The sequence below is a fragment of the Bos mutus genome, chromosome 18 (assembly GCF_027580195.1).
Source record: "Bos mutus isolate GX-2022 chromosome 18, NWIPB_WYAK_1.1, whole genome shotgun sequence".
Classification (NCBI taxonomy): domain Eukaryota; kingdom Metazoa; phylum Chordata; class Mammalia; order Artiodactyla; family Bovidae; genus Bos; species Bos mutus.
Window position 1 is genome coordinate 22,639,077 of NC_091634.1, and position 17,659 is coordinate 22,656,735.

Below are 17,659 nucleotides of genomic sequence, written 5' to 3' on the forward strand. Positions count from 1 at the left end.
TTCACGTATTGCTGAAGCCTGGCTTGGAGAATTTTGAGCATTACTTTACTAACATGTGAGATGAGTGCAACTGTGCAGTAGTTTGAGCATTCTTTGGCATTGCCTTTCTTTGGGATTGGAAAGAAGACTGATCTTTTCCAGTCTTGTGGCCACTGCAGAGTTTTCCAAATTTGCTGGCGTCTTGAGTGCAGCGCTTTCACAACATCATCTTTTAGGATTTGAAATCACTCAACTGGAATTCCATCCCCTTCACTAGCTTTGTTCATAGTGATGTTTTCTAAGGCCCACTTGACTTCACATTCCAGGATGTCTGACTCTAGGTGAGTGATCACACCATCGTGATTATCTTGGTCATGAAGATCTTTTTTGTACAGTTCTTCTGTGTATTCTTGCCATCTCTTCTTAATATCTTCTGCTTCTGTTAGGTCCATACCCTTCCTGTCCTTTATTGAGCCCATCTTTGCATGAAATGTTCCCTTGGTATCTAACTTTCTTGAAGAGATCTCTAGTCTTTCCCATTCTATTGTTTACCTCTATTTCTTTTCACTGATCACTGAGGAAGGCTTTCTTATCTCTGCTTGCTATAGCCATACTTTAAATATTTTAGATACCAACCAATAGTACTATTACCTCTTACCTACTTTATGGTAATTACAATATCCTAATATCATCAATACCAGCAGACCCTGTGATGCCAAATCTAGATCTTTATCTGTAATCAAGTAAATGCCAAGTCTCCACCACTAGTCCGTAACTGATACCTCTTCAAGAATGGGCCTTAGTGCCCATAAGGGGATGATATTATCAACTTCAGCTACCCTAATGTACTACCCAGCCCTACTACAATCCCTGCAGACCTTGCTTAACTCCACACAATATATATGTCATCCTGAAATAATTTAAGAAGTCCTCCAGTGTCTGGTTGGCTTCTGTAACAGTTCTTTTCTCTCTTGCATCTGGAACTACCAATGTATTAGTCTTTCATCCCTGAGCCGGTAACATGCTTTATTTTATCTCTCTCATCAAAGCCCTACCTGCATAGGTGGGGTAATAATTAGAGAGCTTCAAATAAATAATTCTCCAGTGAACCATGTTTCTTTGTGGTAGGAGGCCACTCTACCTGGAGAAATATATGATACCTGGTACTGGAGTCATGAAGACTCTAGTTCCAATTCTGGAATTTGAAAATATTATCACAAGATAATTTTGAAAGATTGCTACAAAACTGTTCCTAACTTTGGTCAGTGCAGAATCCAGAAGCACAGAAAAGTAGCTTAAATTCACTGACCCAAGTGTTATGAAAATCAAACAGCCTTAGATTTCCTGTTGGCAAGAAAAAAGGGTATGCTATTATTAACCTTTCTTGTCATAACAGACAGAAGATTAAGGAATCTGTCTCCAAACTCAAAGAAAAGGCTTCTTGGGTTTTGAAGGTAAGTAAATTCTCAGATCTCAGACTTGGGTAGTCTTGGGTCATGGCTCTGTAGCATCTTCTAGCCTCTCACATCACAAGAGTCTAGCTTCTGTATCGCTTCTTATTGTGCATCTGTCACAGTTACCCTTCACGGTTACCCTTCAAGTTGTAGGTCACTTTTATTTTCCTTCAAAGGAGTCTATCATTCTAATATGCCCTACAGATTTGTAAACATCTCTCTAGCCATTTTCACATTCTACATGAAGAGACATTCAACTTCATTTATATAAACCTTCTTATGGTATGTGCCTTACCCATTATAACATAGGTCAGGGTACAGGCATTGTATAAATACATGTGCTCTGAATTTTCAAAAACTTTTACAACACCCACATGTTAAAGCAATTTATAAAGGCATTACGATTTTTCTTAAGAAATATTTTTCCCCAAGTTAGATGGGCCAACTTGAAATGAAGCAAAAGAATTAAAAGTCAAAATGGAAAACAATAGAACAAAATGGAAATAATTAAGGAATAAAGATTCAGACTTCGGAGAAGGCAATGGCACCCCACTCCAGTACTCTTGCCTGGAAAATCCCATGGATGGAGAAGCCGGGAAGGCTGGAGTCCATGGGGTCACTGAGGCTCGGACACGAGTGAGCGACTTCCCTTTCACTTTTCACTATCATGCATTGGAGAAGGAAATGGCAACCCACTTCAGTGTTCTTGCCTGGAGAATCCCAGGGATGGGGGAGCCTGGTGGGCTGCTGTCTATGGGGTCGCACAGAGTCGAACACGACTGAAGTGATTTAGCAGTAGCAGCAGGGTTTCTCAATTTTAAAAAATTATTACCTCCTAAAAAGAACCATTGTGATAAACTAATTTTATATCATCAAATCAGTTAATTAAATACGATTTTAATTAGACTCAATTCTCTCTAACAAGAGAAATAAATACCAAGGAAAAAGATTCGGTTGGGTAGGGTGGACCTTTGGACACAAACCATTGTTATATCTAAGTTTTCTCAACCCCCAGGAATCAATTTTTGCTTCTCTAGGTGCAACTGTCAACACCCAAGTTGACAAAATATGATTTAGATAGATCTCAATTGAAGTACTAATTCTGCTATTGCTGTGTGACCTTTGGGAGTTATTTAACTGTTCCAGTGCTCAGGTCTTCTATCTTTAAAATGGGAACCTTAAAGAGTGCCTCCCCCTAGGATTGCTAAAGCGTTTAAATGTCATATTTCATATTATTACTTAGCAGCAATTGGCGTACAAGAAAGAACCAATTAATAAGTAAATTTGCTTCCACTGTTGTTATCATTTCTATTATTGGGGAAGTTCAGATGGGAGAAAACGACTCAGGGAAGCAAGTGAGTAAAAAGTCGATACAACAATAAAGAAGAGTCTTCAGTTTGAAGTGATAAAACACCTGACTTAAACCACCATTGAGTTCACTTTAAACTTGAGAGCATCTCTGTTAACAGGCTGTGTGGCCAAAGTGGCAAGTCAAAATCTGCATAAAAACAGAGTGTTCAGAATGTTCAGATAGTGGAGTGAAACATAAAGCATTCTGTTGTTCTGTTGCAGGAACTGGGGTGGACACCCATGGCCTGACAACTAGTGTCCAGCACATAGCTAAAATGTTCACCTAAAAACTAGGAAATGGCACCAAAGTGCTAGAGAGGAAAAACAATTCTAGAACCTCTTAGCTATTGCCTACACAAAATGGTAAGAGAAATTCTTTGTAAACCTTCTCCCTCCCACGTAGAGGGAAAAGGAATTTTTCTCAATATCTAATTTAAAATGGAAAAGTACTCACCAAAGGAAACATCACCAAAATGCAGAGCAGGAACATTAAAATGGAAGGTAGGTCCAATGACACAGCCTCTGGAAGTAAGAATATACACTGAGGGAATGGAAAGAGAATCCGGTGACTTCAAGGTAACAATCAGGAAGTGGGCAGACAGTGAGCACTGAAAACCACAATTTGGCATTTAATCAATGACCGCATCATCTAGGACTCACAGAAACTGTGAGATAATGGTCAATCACAATGGTTCTTAAAATTCCTTTACAACTCTCAAACCTTTGGGTTTTAGCAAATGATGCTATGGTTAACTTATCACCATATTCCTACCAGTGATGAGGCAGAGAAGATACATCACTGAACTAATGGCACAAAATGTTAATGTGGATGAGAAACACAACATGAAAAGTTATTAACTCAGACAAGAAAAAATTATAGGTCTAATCCAGGTATAGACATCAAAGACTATCAATGATACCAATATTCCTTGGCCCACACTTTTATAAACCTGTTTTAATCCAGTTCCTAGCACCAACTAGCTGTGATCTTGGTCAATCACTTTGCCTCTGCAGGTCTCAGTTTTTTCCCTAACATATAAAAGAGAAGATGGGAATAGGTGGGCTTTAAGGAATCTTTAGCTGTTGATTTTCTGTTTCCCTCTCATGCAAGGCTCTTGCAGTGATGATCTTGGAGTGATGCTCTAGCTTAAAATAAATAATAGAGATTCCATAGCTTCTAGCTGACTTTAGGTGTGGTAGATAGTATAATGGTCCCCAAAGATGTCTATGTGCTAACAACCCCCAAAATCTATGAATATATTAGGTTACATGGCAAAGAATAATTAAGGTAGCAGAAGGAATTGAAGTTGCTAATTAACTGAACTTAAAATAAGGAAATTGGGCTTACCAGGTGATGCTATTAGTAAAGAACCTGCCTACCAATGTAAGAGATATAAGAGATGTAAGAGATGAAGGTTTAATCCCTAGGTTGGGAAGATCCCCCGGAGGAGGGCATGGCAATCCACTCCAGTATTCTTGCATGAAGAACCCCATGCAAGCCTGGAGGGCTACAATCCATAGGGTTGCAGAGAGCTGGACACGACATAAGTGACTTAGCAGGCATGCATGCCAGATACGGACATTAGCCGGAATTATCTAGTTGGGTTCAATGTAATCACTAGGGTCTTTAAAATTAGAACATGGAGGCAGAAGACAAGGTAGGAGTGAGGCAATGTGAGAAGGACTCAGCCAGCTTTTGCTAGGTTTGAAGATGGAGGAGGGAGACCATGAGCTGAAGACTGTGGGCAGCATCAAGAAGCCGAACAAGGTTAGGAAACTAATGCTCCCCAAGAGCTACCATAAACAAACACAGCCCTGGCCAATTCTTTGATTTTAGCTCAGTAAGACCATACTTAAAATAATATGTGTGTATTGCTTTAAGCTGAGTTTGTGGTAATTTGTTACAGCAGCAATAGAAAACTAATATATCAGGTACTTGCTTATTCTTGCCTTTTTCCGTGGTCCATGTCCCTAAAATCTCTAGACCAAAGGTAAGAACTGAACTATTTCCCCATTTGTGTGCCAGGCTTTCAAAAGTTATAGACACACAAATACCAGAAATCCCACCAAGCCTGAGTCTTCTAACCCACCCAGATCCAGATGCTGGTGATGTAGGTGTGTCATGCCATGCTGAATGCACTTGGTGCCCCTGTGATACTTCCGGCTGCTAGAAATCTGACTGTAATATGTTGAGAGGCTCCTGCAAGCCTGGGAGGAGAGATGACAACAAAGACTCAGTACAGGAAGTTTCAATTCTAAAAGCCTTTCCCAGGACCATCTGTTCTATTTCATGCTAATAATCCAAAGTGGTTTCAAAAGGAGCGGCTGGTACTCAGGAGGAATTAGGATCTAGCTGAGAATGAAGTCAAATGAGCCTACAGATTAGATACTTGTAAAAAAAGTTTGGGGGAGGCCAAAGTAACAAATAGATCAAAAGTGTCTGCGGTGCACAAAAGCATAAAGAAATAGGAAAGAAGATCACAAAACTGCACAATGCAGTCGTTTAATCAGTGAAGCAGAAAAAATCACATTTGTTCAAAGGCACATATAACTAAGGGAACGGCAGCTGAATACCAACTGGGCTTAGACGCTGTCACATCCATTCAAACAGGGATTCTGAATATTAGGACAGTCTCTGCCAAGATGGTCCCCAACACCAATGCAGTGGTCTGTTAAGATTAGAATTTTAAAGACTAAGAAATAAAGTGATTGAATTATTATGATGTTATGTAAAACAGACTAAATGAAAAATATGCTACAGTTAAACTTCATAAAGTCACATATGTAAAAATAGGAGAGTACAAAATTGCTTATAGGTAATTTTAAAAAACCACTTCAATTGTACAGTGTTGTTTATCCAACCACTTTAAGTACTGTGTCATGCAGCCAGAGAAATAAACAGAAATAGAAAAAAAATTCAGCAATAGTTTTGATAACTTTCAATGTATACTAGCTAAAATTATGTGGTTTTGAGGAAAGAAGATTACCTGACAGTAAAAGAACAAGAAATAAAATTTCAGAATCCACAATATAAACTTTATAGAGACTTCCTGGGCTATAAGGCCCAAGAGAGTATCCCTGGCAAAGTCATAAGTAAAATGAGTATTACTGTGTGGAACTGAAAATAAATAATAAATTATACATGTATTTCAACCTTTATCATTAGACATTTATTTGTGACACCAGATATTTACCAAGTTTTCAAAATTACTGTTTGTGGTATGACATGCTAGAACAATTCTGAACAAATGCAATTTACACAAGAATATTTCTCTTAGCAATTTGTAATTAGTTTTAGGATGAAATAAACATTCTTTCCACAGCCAGATTTTCCTTTCCTTTGCAAGAAACAAGGAGTGAACATTCAAAAAAAAAAAGAAGCATGGGAGCTGGTATGAATGGTAAGGTCCAGAGACTTAAGAGACCTAACCTTCACAGAATACCTGGAGTATTAACTAGTCCAATCTTACTTGTAAGAAGGTTCCTAGAAGATTTCTAAACTGTTATTCACAGTGGAAAACCCAAGTACATCCTGATCTATTCAGACATTGCTGCTGCTGCTGAGTCGCTTCAGTCGTCTCCGACTCTTAGCGACCCCATGGACTGCAGCCCACCCGGCTCCCCCGTCCCTGGGATTCTCCAGGCAAGAACACTGGAGTGGGTTGCCATTTCCTTCTCCAATGCATGAAAGTGAAAAGTGAAAGTGAAGTCACTCAGTCGTGTCTGACTCTTAGCGACCCCATGGACTGCAGCCCACCAGGCTCCTCCATCCATGGGATTTTCCAGGCAAGAGTGCTGGAGTGAGTGCCACTGCCTTCTAGTGACATGTGACAGTACATAGTGCATGCTTGGGATCTTTAGGAGAAGAGACGAGAGATTTAAAAAATTCACTCATGAAATGACAGAACTATTATTCAATATTACAGGCTCTTGGACATTAAAAAAAAATAACAGCCTCATTCAAATATAATTCCTATGCTATAAATTCACCCATTTAACAGGTACCATGTTGCAGCAGGTACATCCTTCTTTCTTTTCTCATTCCTTTTTATGGTCTCAATAACATTCCATTGTGTGAATAGACCATCTTTTATTTATCCATTCATCAGCTGGGAGACACTTGGATTATTTTCACCTTTTGGCTACTAAGAATAATGCAGTGTTAAACATTCACGTGCAAGTTTTTGTGTGGATTTCAATTTTCATTTTTCTTGGGTAGGTATCTAGGAATAGATTGCTAGATTATAAGGTAATTCAAAGTTTACCTCTTTGAGAATCTGTCAGACTGCTCCAAAGTGGCTGCAAATTTTACATTTCCACCATCAGTGTATGAGGCTTCTTATTTCTCTACATTCTCTACAACACTTGCTGTTTTCTATTTTTAAGTTATAACCATCCACACAGGTATGAAGTTGTATCTCAATGTGGTTTCTATTTGTATCTCCTTGATGATTAATGATGTTGAGAGTCTATTCATATGGTATTAGTTATTTGCATATCTTTTTTAGAGAAAAGTCTGCTCAGATGGTTTGCCCATTTTTAACTGGGTTGTCTGTTGGTTATTGAGTGTTCTGTATATACCTTAGGTAGATGCCCCTTTTCAGATATATGATTTACAAATATTTTTTCCCATTTTGTAGTTTGCTTTTTTCATTTCTTAATAGTGTCCTTTGAAGCACAAAATTTAAAAATTCTGATAAAGTCTAATTTACTTACTTTTCCTTTGATTGCTTATACTTAGATGTCATATTTAAGAAATCTTTGCCTAATCTCAAAGTCATGTATATTTGCACCTATGTTTTATTTTTAAAGTTTTATAGTTTTAGTTGTTACATTTAGGGCTTTGGTCTATGTGTGTGTTAGTTGCTTAGTCATGTCCGACTCTTTTGTGACTCCATAGACTGTACCCCACCAGGCTCCTCTGTCCATGGGATTATCTGAGTAAGAATACTGGGGTGGGTTGCCATGCCCTTCTCCAGGGCATCTTCTTGACCCAGGGATTGAACCCAGGTCTCCTGCATTTCAGGTGGATTCTGTACCGTCTGAGCCACCAGGGAAGTGCATATTAATTCTGTATATGGTGTGAGATGGAGGGGGTTCCATGGAGCTTTATTATTTTGAATGTAGATATCCAGATGCTCTAGCATCATTTGCTGAAAATACTATCCTTTTTCCCATTGAATTTTCTTGATAAAAAAAAAACTGACCATAACCATATGAATTTATTTTTTGAATCTCAATTCTGTGCCATTGATCAACATGTCTATCTTAATACTAGTATAACACATTCTTGATTACTGCATCAAAACTGTAGTATGTTTTGAAATGGGATATAGAAGTTCTCCAAATTTAGGGTATTTGTAAAAAATTATTTTGGCTATTCTGGATTTCTTGCCTTTCCATATAAACTTTAATATCAGCTCATTGATTATGCAAAACGGACAGCTGGAATTTTGATAGAATCATGTTGAATCTATACATCACTTTGTGAAATTGTGCCATCATAGGTTAATATTAAGTCTTCTAATCTAAGTCACTTATTTAGGTCTTCTTTTAAATTCATTTTCGATGAGGTTTTGTAGTTTTCAATGTGCAAGTCTAACACATTTTTTTGTTACATTTATTCCCAACTAAACCTATATGCAGATCAGGAAGCAACAGTTAGAACTGGACATGGAACAACAGACTGGTTCCAAATAGAAAAAGGAGTACATCAAGGCTGTATATTCTCACCCTGCTTATTTAACTTCTATGCAGAGTACATCATGAGAAACGCTGGGCTGGAGGAAGCACAAGCTGGAATCAAGATTGGAATCAAGAAATATCAATAACGTCAGATATGCAGATGACACCACCCTTATGGCAAAAAGTGAAGAGGAACTAAAAAGCCTCTTGATGAAAGTGAAAGAAGAGAGTGAAAAAGTTGGCTTAAAGCTCAACATTCAGAAAACTAAGATCATGGTATCCGGTCCCATCACTTCATGGCAAATAGATGGGGAAACAGTGGAAACAGTGGCAGACTTTATTTTTTTGGGCTCCAAAATCACTGCAGATGGTGACTGCAGTCATGAAATTAAAAGACACTTACTGCTTGGAAGGAAAGTTATGACCAACCTAGATAGCATATTCAAAAGCAGAGACATTCAGTTCAGTTCAGTTGCTCAGTTGTGTCCGACTCTTTGCGACCCCATGAATCGCAGCACGCCAGGCCTCCCTGTCCATCACCAACTCCCGGAGTTCACTCAGATTCATGTCCATTGAGTCAGTGATGCCATCCAGCCATCTCATCCTCGGTCATCCCCTTCTCCTCCTGCCCCCAATCCCTCTCAGCAACAGAGTCTTTTCCAATGAGTCAACTCTTCACATGAGGTGGCCAAAGTACTGGAGTTTCAGCTTCAGCATCCTTCCCTCCAAAGAAATTCCAGGGCTGATCTCCTTCAGAATGGACTGGTTGGATCTCCGTGCAGTCCAAGGGACTCTCAAGAGTCTTCTCCAACACCACAGTTCAAAAGCATCAATTCTTCGGCGCTCAGCCTTCTTCACAGTCCAACTCTCACACCACATCCATATGGAAAAACCATAGCCTTGACTAGACAGACCTTTGTTGGCAAAGTAATGTCTCTGCTTTTGAATATGCTATCTAGCTTGGTCATAACTTTCCTTCCAAGGAGTAAGCGTCTTTTAATTTCATGACTGCAGTCACCATCTGCAGTGATTTTGGAGCCCAAAAAAGTCTGACACTGTTTCCAATGTTTCCCCATCTATTTCCCGTGAAGTGATGGGACCGCATACCATGATCTTAGTTTTCTGAATGTTGAGCTTTAAGCCAACTTTTTCACTCTCCACTTTCACTTTCATCAAGAGGCTTTTGAGTTCCTCTTCACTTTCTGCCATAAGGGTGGTGTCATCTGCATATCTGAGGTTATTGATATTTCTCCCGGCAATCTTGATTCCAGCTTGTGTTTCTTCCAGTCCAGCGTTTCTCATGATGTACTCTGCATATAAGTTAAATAAGCAGGTGACAATATACAACCTTGACGTACTTCTTTTCCTATTTGGAACCAGTCTGTTGTTCCATGTCCAGTTCTAACTGTTGCTTCCTGACCTGCATACAGATTTCTCAAGAGGCAGGTCAGGTGGTCTGGGATTCCCATCTCTTTCAGAATTTTCTACAGTTTATTGTGATCCACACAGTCAAAGGCTTTGGCATAGTCAATAAAGCAGAAATAGATGCCTTTCTGGAACTCTCTTGCTTTTTCCATGATCCAGCGGATGTTGGCAATTTGATCTCTGGTTCCTCTGCCTTTTCTAAAACCAGCTTGAACATCAGGAAGTTCACGGTTCACGTATTGCTGAAGCCTGGCTTGGAGAATTTTGAGCATTACTTTACTAGCGTGTGAGATGAGTGCAATTGTGCGGGAGTTTGCGCGTTCTTTGGCATTGCCTTTCTTTGGGACTGGAATGAAAACTGATCTTTTCCAGTCCTGTGGCCACTGCTGAGTTTTCCAAATTTGCTGGCATATTGAGTGCAGCATTTTCACAGCATCATCTTTCAGGATTTGAAATAGCTCAACTGGAATTCCATCACCTCCACTAGCTTTGTTCGTAGTGATGCTTTCTAAGGCCCACTGGACTTCACATTCCAGGATGTCTGGCTCTAGGTGAGTGATCACACCATCGTGATTACCTGGGTCATGAAGATCTTTTTTGCACAGTTCTTCTGTGTATTCTTGCCATCTCTTCTTAATATCTTCTGCTTCTGTTAGGTCCATACCATTTCTGTCCTTTATTGAGCCCATATTTGCATGAAATGTTCCCTTGGTATCTCTAATTTCCTTGAAGAGATCTCTAGTCTTTCCCATTTGTTGTTTTCCTCTATTTCTTTGCATTGATCACTGAGGAAGGCTTTCTTATCTCCTCTTGCTATTCTTTGGAACTCTGCATTCAGATGCTTATATTTTTCCTTTTCTCCTTTGCTTTTCACTTCTCTTCTTTTCACAGCTATTTGTAAGGCCTCCCCAGACAGCCATTTTGCTTTTCTGCATTTCTTTTCGTTGGGGATGGTCTTGATCCCTGTCTCCTGTACAATGGCACAAACCTCATTCCATAGTTCATCAGGCACTCTACAGATCTAGGCCCTTAAATCTATTTCTCACTTCCACTGTATAATCATAAGGGATTTGATTTAGGTCATTCCTGAATGGTCTAGTGATTTTCCCTACTTCCCACGTCCAAAGTAAGAGAAACCCAAGTAAGATGGTAGGTGTTGCAAGAGGACATCAGTGGGCAGATGCACTGAAACCATACTCACAGAAAACTAATCAATCTAATCACACTAGGACCACAGCCTTGTCTAACTCAATGAAACTAAGCCATGCCCGTGGGGCCACCCAAGATGGACGGGTCATGGTGGAGAGGTCTGACAGAATGTGGTCCACTGGAGAAGGGAATGGCAAACCACTTCAGTATTCTTGCCTTGAGAACCCCATGAACAGTATGAAAAGGCAAAATGATAGGATACTGAAAAAGGAACTCCCCAGGTCAGTAGGTGCCCAATATGCTACTGGAGATCAGTGGAGAAATAACTCCAGAAAGAATGAAGGGATGGAACCAAAGCAAAAACAATACCCAGCTGTGGATGTGACTGGTGATAGAAGCAAGGTCCAATGCTGTAAAGAGCAATATTGCATAGGAACCTGGAATGTCAGGTCCATGAATCAAGGCAAATTGGAAGTGGTCAAACAAGAGATGGCAAGAATGAATGTCGACATTCTAGGAATCAGCGAACTCAAATGGACTGGAATGGGTGAATTTAACTCATATGACCATTATATCTATTACTGCAGGCAGGAATCCCTCAGAAGAAATGGAGTAGCCATCATGGTCAACAAGAGTCCGAAATGCAGTACTTGGATGCAATCTCAAAACGACAGAATGATCTCTGTTCGTTTCCAAGGCAAACCATTCACTATCACGGTAATCCAAGTCTATGCCCCAACCAGTAATGCTGATGAAGCTGAAGTTGAACAGTTCTATGAAGACCTACAAGACCTTTTAGAACTAACACCCAAAAAAGGTGTCCTTTTCATTATAGGGGACTGGAATGCAAAAGTAGGAAGTCAAGAAACACCTGGAGTAACAGGCAAATTTGGCCTTGGAATACGGAATGAAGCAGGGCAAAGACTAATAGAGTTTTGCCAAGAAAATGCACTGGTCATGGCAAACACCCTCTTCCAACAACACAAGAGAAGACTCTACACATGGACATCACCAGATGGTCAACACCAAAATCAGATTGATTATGTTCTTTGCAGCCAAAGATGGAGAAGCTCTATATAGTCAACAGAAACAAGACCAGAAGCTGACTGTGGCTCAGATCATGAACTCCTTATTACCAAATTCAGCAGAGACATTACTTTGCCAACAAAGGTCCGTCTAGTCAAGGCTATGGTTTTTCCTGTGGTCACGTATGGATGTGAGAGTTGGACTGTGAAGAAGGCTGAGCGCCGAAGAACTGATGCTTTTGAACTGTGGTGTTGGAGAAGACTCTTGAGAGTCCCTTGGACTGCAAGGAGATCCAACCAGTCCATCCTAAAGGAGATAAGTCCTGGGTGTTCACTGGAAGGACTGATGCTGAGGCCAAAACTCCAATACTTCGGCCACCTCATGCAAAAAGTTGACTCATTTGAAAAGACCCTGATGCTGGGAGGGATTGGGGGCAGGAGAAGGGGATGACAGAGGATGAGATGGATAGATGGCATCACTGACTCATGAGTTTGGGTAAACTCTGGGAGTTGGTGATGGACAGGGAGGCCCGGCGTGCTGTGATTCATGGAGTCACAAAGAGTGGGACACGACTGAGCAACTGAACTGAACTGAACTGATATTCTTTTAACTATTGTAAGAGGAATTTTCTTAATTTCATTTTTGAATTTTTATTGCTACTCTCCAGAAATACAATTGATTTTTGTATATGAGCCTATATTGTGTAATTTTTCTGAACTCAATTGCTAGCTCTATAGCTTTTTGGTGGAATCCTTAGAATATTCTACATATAAAATCACATCATCTGCAAAGAGAGTTTTACTTCTTACTTTTCAATCTGAAAGTCTTTTATTTCTTTTTCTTGCCTAATTGCCTTGGATAGAACTTTCAATACAATGTTAAACAAAAACAACTTTCAGTTTTATTTTTTCTCTATTGTTTTTCTTTTTTATTTCATTAATTTCCACTCTAATCTTTATTATTTTCTTCCTTGTGCTTGCTTTGGATTTAGTTAGCTCTTCTTTTTCAAGTTTCATAAGGTAGAAATTTAAGTTATTGATTTGAGATCTTTTTTCTTTTTAAATACAGACACTCACAGCTATCAATTTCCCTCAAAGCACTACTTTTACCACATCTCATAAGTTTTGGTACTCTGTTCTGCTTTCATTTATCTCAAAGTATTTTGTAATTTTTTCTTTGACCTATTGGTAATTTAGGAGTGTTTTTTAATTTCCACATATTTGTAAATTCTCTACATTTTCTTCTACTTTTGATTTTTCATTTTATTCCTTTCTAGTTGAAGAACACACTCTGCATGATTCAAATTATTAAAATTTATTGAGAGTTGCTTTATGGCTTCATTCATGGTCTATTCTGGAAAATGCTCCAAATGTACCTGTTGGGTGGCGAGCTCTACAGGTGTCTCTTAGGTCTAGTTGGTTTACGGTATTATTCAACTCTTCTATTAAGATATTCTGGCGAGCTGTTCTATCCATTATTCAAAGTAGGGTAGTGACATCTCCATTTATTACTGTTCAATTACCTATTTCTCTCTTCCCTTATGTAAGCTTCTGCTTCATGTATTTTTTGGATCTGTTGTTAACTGTGTCCATATTTATTTCCTCATAGTTCTGTGGGCTGGAAGTCCAAGATCAATGTGTTGGCAGGGTTGGTTTCTTATGAGGAACTTTCTCTTTTGCTCACAAATGGGTACCTTCTCCCTGTGTCTTCCCACAGTCTTTTCCTATTTGTGTATCTGTCCTAATGTCCTCTTCTGACAAGGACATCATTCATATTAGATTAAGGCCCATTCATATGACCTCATTTTTCCTTAATTACTTCTTTAAAAGTCTTATCTCCAAGTGCAGTCACATTGTAAAGTACTGGGTGTTAGGATTTCAACATATGAATTTTGAGAGAATGTAATGCACCCTATAACAGAGATAGTTAGGTGAAAGAATTGAGAAGAAATGGTAACTACCTTCGAGTCAATCTTAAGATTCTACATTTTCAGTAGATATCTTAAGATCAATAAGTTTTCCTAGGATCATTCAGGCCTCAGAAATGTGCTTGTCTCCTTTCTATGTCATCTCTAGACCCCAAGGGAGAGACCTCAGCTGTAGATGGAGTGAGGTCCTGCTAGGCTGCTGCTGCTGCTAAGTCGCTTCAGTCATGTCTGACTCTGTGCAACCCCACAGTTGGCAGCCTACCAGGCTCCCCTGTCCCTGGGATTCTCCAGGCAAGAACACTGAAGTCAGTTGCCATTTCCTTCTCCAGTGCATGAAAGTGAAAAGTGAAAGTGAAGTCACTCAGTTGTGTCCGACTCTTAGCGACCCCATGGACTGCAGCCTACCAGGCTCCTCTGTCCATGGGATTTTCCAGCCAAGAGTACTGGAGTGGGGTGCCATTGCCTTCTCACTGCTAGGCTACTGAACCAAAATAAGAGAGACTATCAACTAATTAACAACCTGTTGCTGTGGGAATCCAAATCGAATCTGCCATCTATTCTGAAGACATGAACTTCTAAAGCACCAGGAACCAAAGTTATAGGTCTGCCAATGGGCTGGTCACAGAAAACTTCTTCTTAAAACCTGAAGACAAACAGAGCAGCCAGGGAAGGGATCAAAAGATATCTAGCACAAAAGTTGCAAGTGTCTTGCACTGACTGACTGACACTATAAGTAGATTTTATAATTTCTGGCGGCATTAGACGTAAGACCATTTAAATAATTTCCTTAAAATAAAAACAAAAGATGGGGGAAAAAACAAAAGATGAAAGTTTAGAGAATCTATTAATAGGGTAACAGCCAAAGCTTAGTCATAGAAGATGATTTTATCCAGGTGTTAGTAACTTACTTTCCCTAAATATACTAAAACAGAGAGAGGAAGCAGAAACTAATTTAAGTCTTTATTTTATAAGGTTATAATTTAAAGAAAAACTAGATCCCAAAAGAGCAACTGCATCCATGTTACAAGAAGTCATACATGTCTACTAGAGAAACACTGGTAGAAATTTAAAACTCCCTTATATATTGACGTATTCATATCAACAAAGACAGATATGGATATTCAAGACATGATCTAGTTCTGGTTTTTAAAATAATTTTATGAGAGGATTTTATTTTTACATTTTATGTTTGTGCCTGGATTTTAAAAAGTAATCAGTAAGGAGTCATATTGTTATTTTCAGATAGGTATCAATAGTGTTATTAACAAAAAATAAACATTCTGTCAACCTAGTAATTCTCCATTAATGGGTGAAGTGATCTAGTTTCGAAGTTTAAGAAAGCAGTAGGTAAAAACTTCAGTTTCCATATTACTTGTAGAAGCAACTTACCTAATGGTCAATTTCACAGGCTCAGGTGACCCATTCACACTGACCAGGAACTCTTCTTCAAAGTGCCCTAGGATGGCAGAACTGAAGGAGATCTGGACAGCCTGGACTCCGCTTGGTTCGATGATGCCTTCTTTGGGACTGAAAACAAAGCAGGCCCCCAGAGGTGAAACTGGAGGGATCACATTGAAGAGGGCATCAATGCTGCCTTTGTTGGATAGCACTGCCTGTATCAAAAAGACAGGAATGAAAAAAGTAGGCAACGGGACTCCGATTTATTTTCATATAAGCACCAACACAGAGACAGCTGCAGGAAGACAGCTCCAAAGAAAAACTTCAGGGGAAAAATGAACAGTGTTCTGTTTAAAGACAGGAGTCCCAAGCCAGAAAATAATTTTGTGTTTTTATCTCTTTAAAATGGAGTTAGTCATACGTATTATACTTATGCTATAAAGACTGATCATAATCACATCTACTGAAGAAGAACCTTCAAATACCTTTTATTCTATCCATGAAATTATCAAGGGAAGGTAGGTCTTTCTCTTATACACATGAGAAGGCTGGGATTAAGTGACATGCTGAAAAGTAAAAATCAAGTCAGAATAGAGGAGCAAGAGCTATCTAAGCCTATCTTTATAATGTAGCTTGAATAATGTAGATGAGGTATAATTGTGGATTCCAGATTGCAAAGGTTCTCTTTGTTGCACCATTAGATTTCATTCTATTGTGATATTTTCATCTCAAACTCTAACGGAGGGATAACTGTTTGGGGATGCTTATGCAAGCTACTGTTTTACTACAGAGGAGTTTTATTCCTTTATATCAGTTTCTGGAACCAATTTGCCCATATTTGATTGCACACTAGGTGTGTGTGTAAAAGCTCATGCTTGGCATTTAGAGGCCTCTACGCTGGCTCTGTCCACTGCTCCTGCTGCCACTTGCCACAGGTGCTGCCGTGAGCCTGTAGTATTGCCACACGGTTCTATTCCTGGACTTCTAGAACACAGTCTCCATTCCTTGCCAGTGTTTACACCTGAGCAAGTGAACAGCCATTCTCTCTATGTAGAAAGTGCCCTCAACCTACACTCAAACACTGGAGGGAAAAAAAAGAGGAGATAATGAAGAAAGATTCAAACAGGTATGTGAGGCATGTCAGGAACAAAGCAAGCCAAGAGAGAATTTCCAAAAGAGGTTGAATGTGGACAGAGGTCAAGGAGAATAAGCTTTGAGAAAATGCTACAGATATTTTACGTTTAATTAGGCCATCCCTGCCCTCAAAGAAGAAAGTAATTCCAAAAGAGCGTGATTGTGGAATCCAGAGTACAAATGTTTAGGGAGTGCGCAGGTGAAGAGGAAATAGTGGTTGACTGTTCCAGATTGCTGTTTTCACATTAGTGGTAAAAAGAGAAAATGGGGATGGCAAAGCTGTAGGAAGGTATGGTAGAGGAGCTCTAGACTATTTATATTATTGAATGAGATAATGCACTCAAGGCCCAGACTAGATGTTTGATGTTGTAATAAGAAAAGGGGACTAGGTAACCAAGGTAATAGGACTTAGGTGGGTGTAGGGGGTCCACTAGATTAGGCTGCCTCCTGAGGAGCAGAGAAGAAGGAATCAAGAGCATAAGTAGGATAGAGACAGGGGCTCTTGCAAAGGAAGAAACTGCTCCTGCCAAGAGAAGATGGATGATTCACCAAAAGATACCTGTTACTTGATGTTACTCATCTCTTTACATTTATTTCCCATTTCCCTTGTTCTAAGTTCCTTGGTCATAGGAACCACATTTTATTCTTTACTCCTTTGAAAAAGACCATGTAGAAAAGTGATTATGATCATGGTCTCAGAAGTCAAATGTCTGGGTTCAAATCCTAGCTTTTCCACTGACTTTACAAGCTGTGTGACCGTGCAGAACTGCTTGGCGCCTCTGTGCCTATTTTCCTATCTGTAAAATATAAGTACTACTAACTTCTCAGATTGCTATGAAAATGAAATTTATTAAATTACTTTTAGACTAGTGAGTGGCCATGAGTGTTCACAAAGGACAGTGATTGATATTTATATACCCAGTGTTGAGCCGAATGGGTTTAATATTTATCTGTGCTTCAAAACTAATACAATTTGTAAAGTTTAAAAATAAAATAAAAAAAAAAAAGATGCAACTGATATGTACTAGTGGTAACTTGAAGGCAACTCAAAGGTACTGGTGGTAACTTGAAGGACCTTTGTTCTCCTCTCTGAGCTGGTGCAAGGACTGCCTTTTCTGTTGTCTTACTCAGA

At 39.3% G+C, this 17,659-nt stretch overlaps 1 protein-coding gene across 1 annotated transcript in view; it reads right to left on the bottom strand.

Annotated features, from left to right (window-relative positions):
- HYDIN (HYDIN axonemal central pair apparatus protein) overlaps window positions 1–17,659 on the bottom strand; it is a 339,548-nt gene that overhangs the window by 191,844 nt on the left and 130,045 nt on the right. Inside the window, 2 exon segments of the mRNA XM_070388036.1 lie at window positions 3,238–3,305; window positions 15,385–15,608. Of these exon segments, the coding sequence (XP_070244137.1) occupies window positions 3,238–3,305; window positions 15,385–15,608 (292 nt within the window).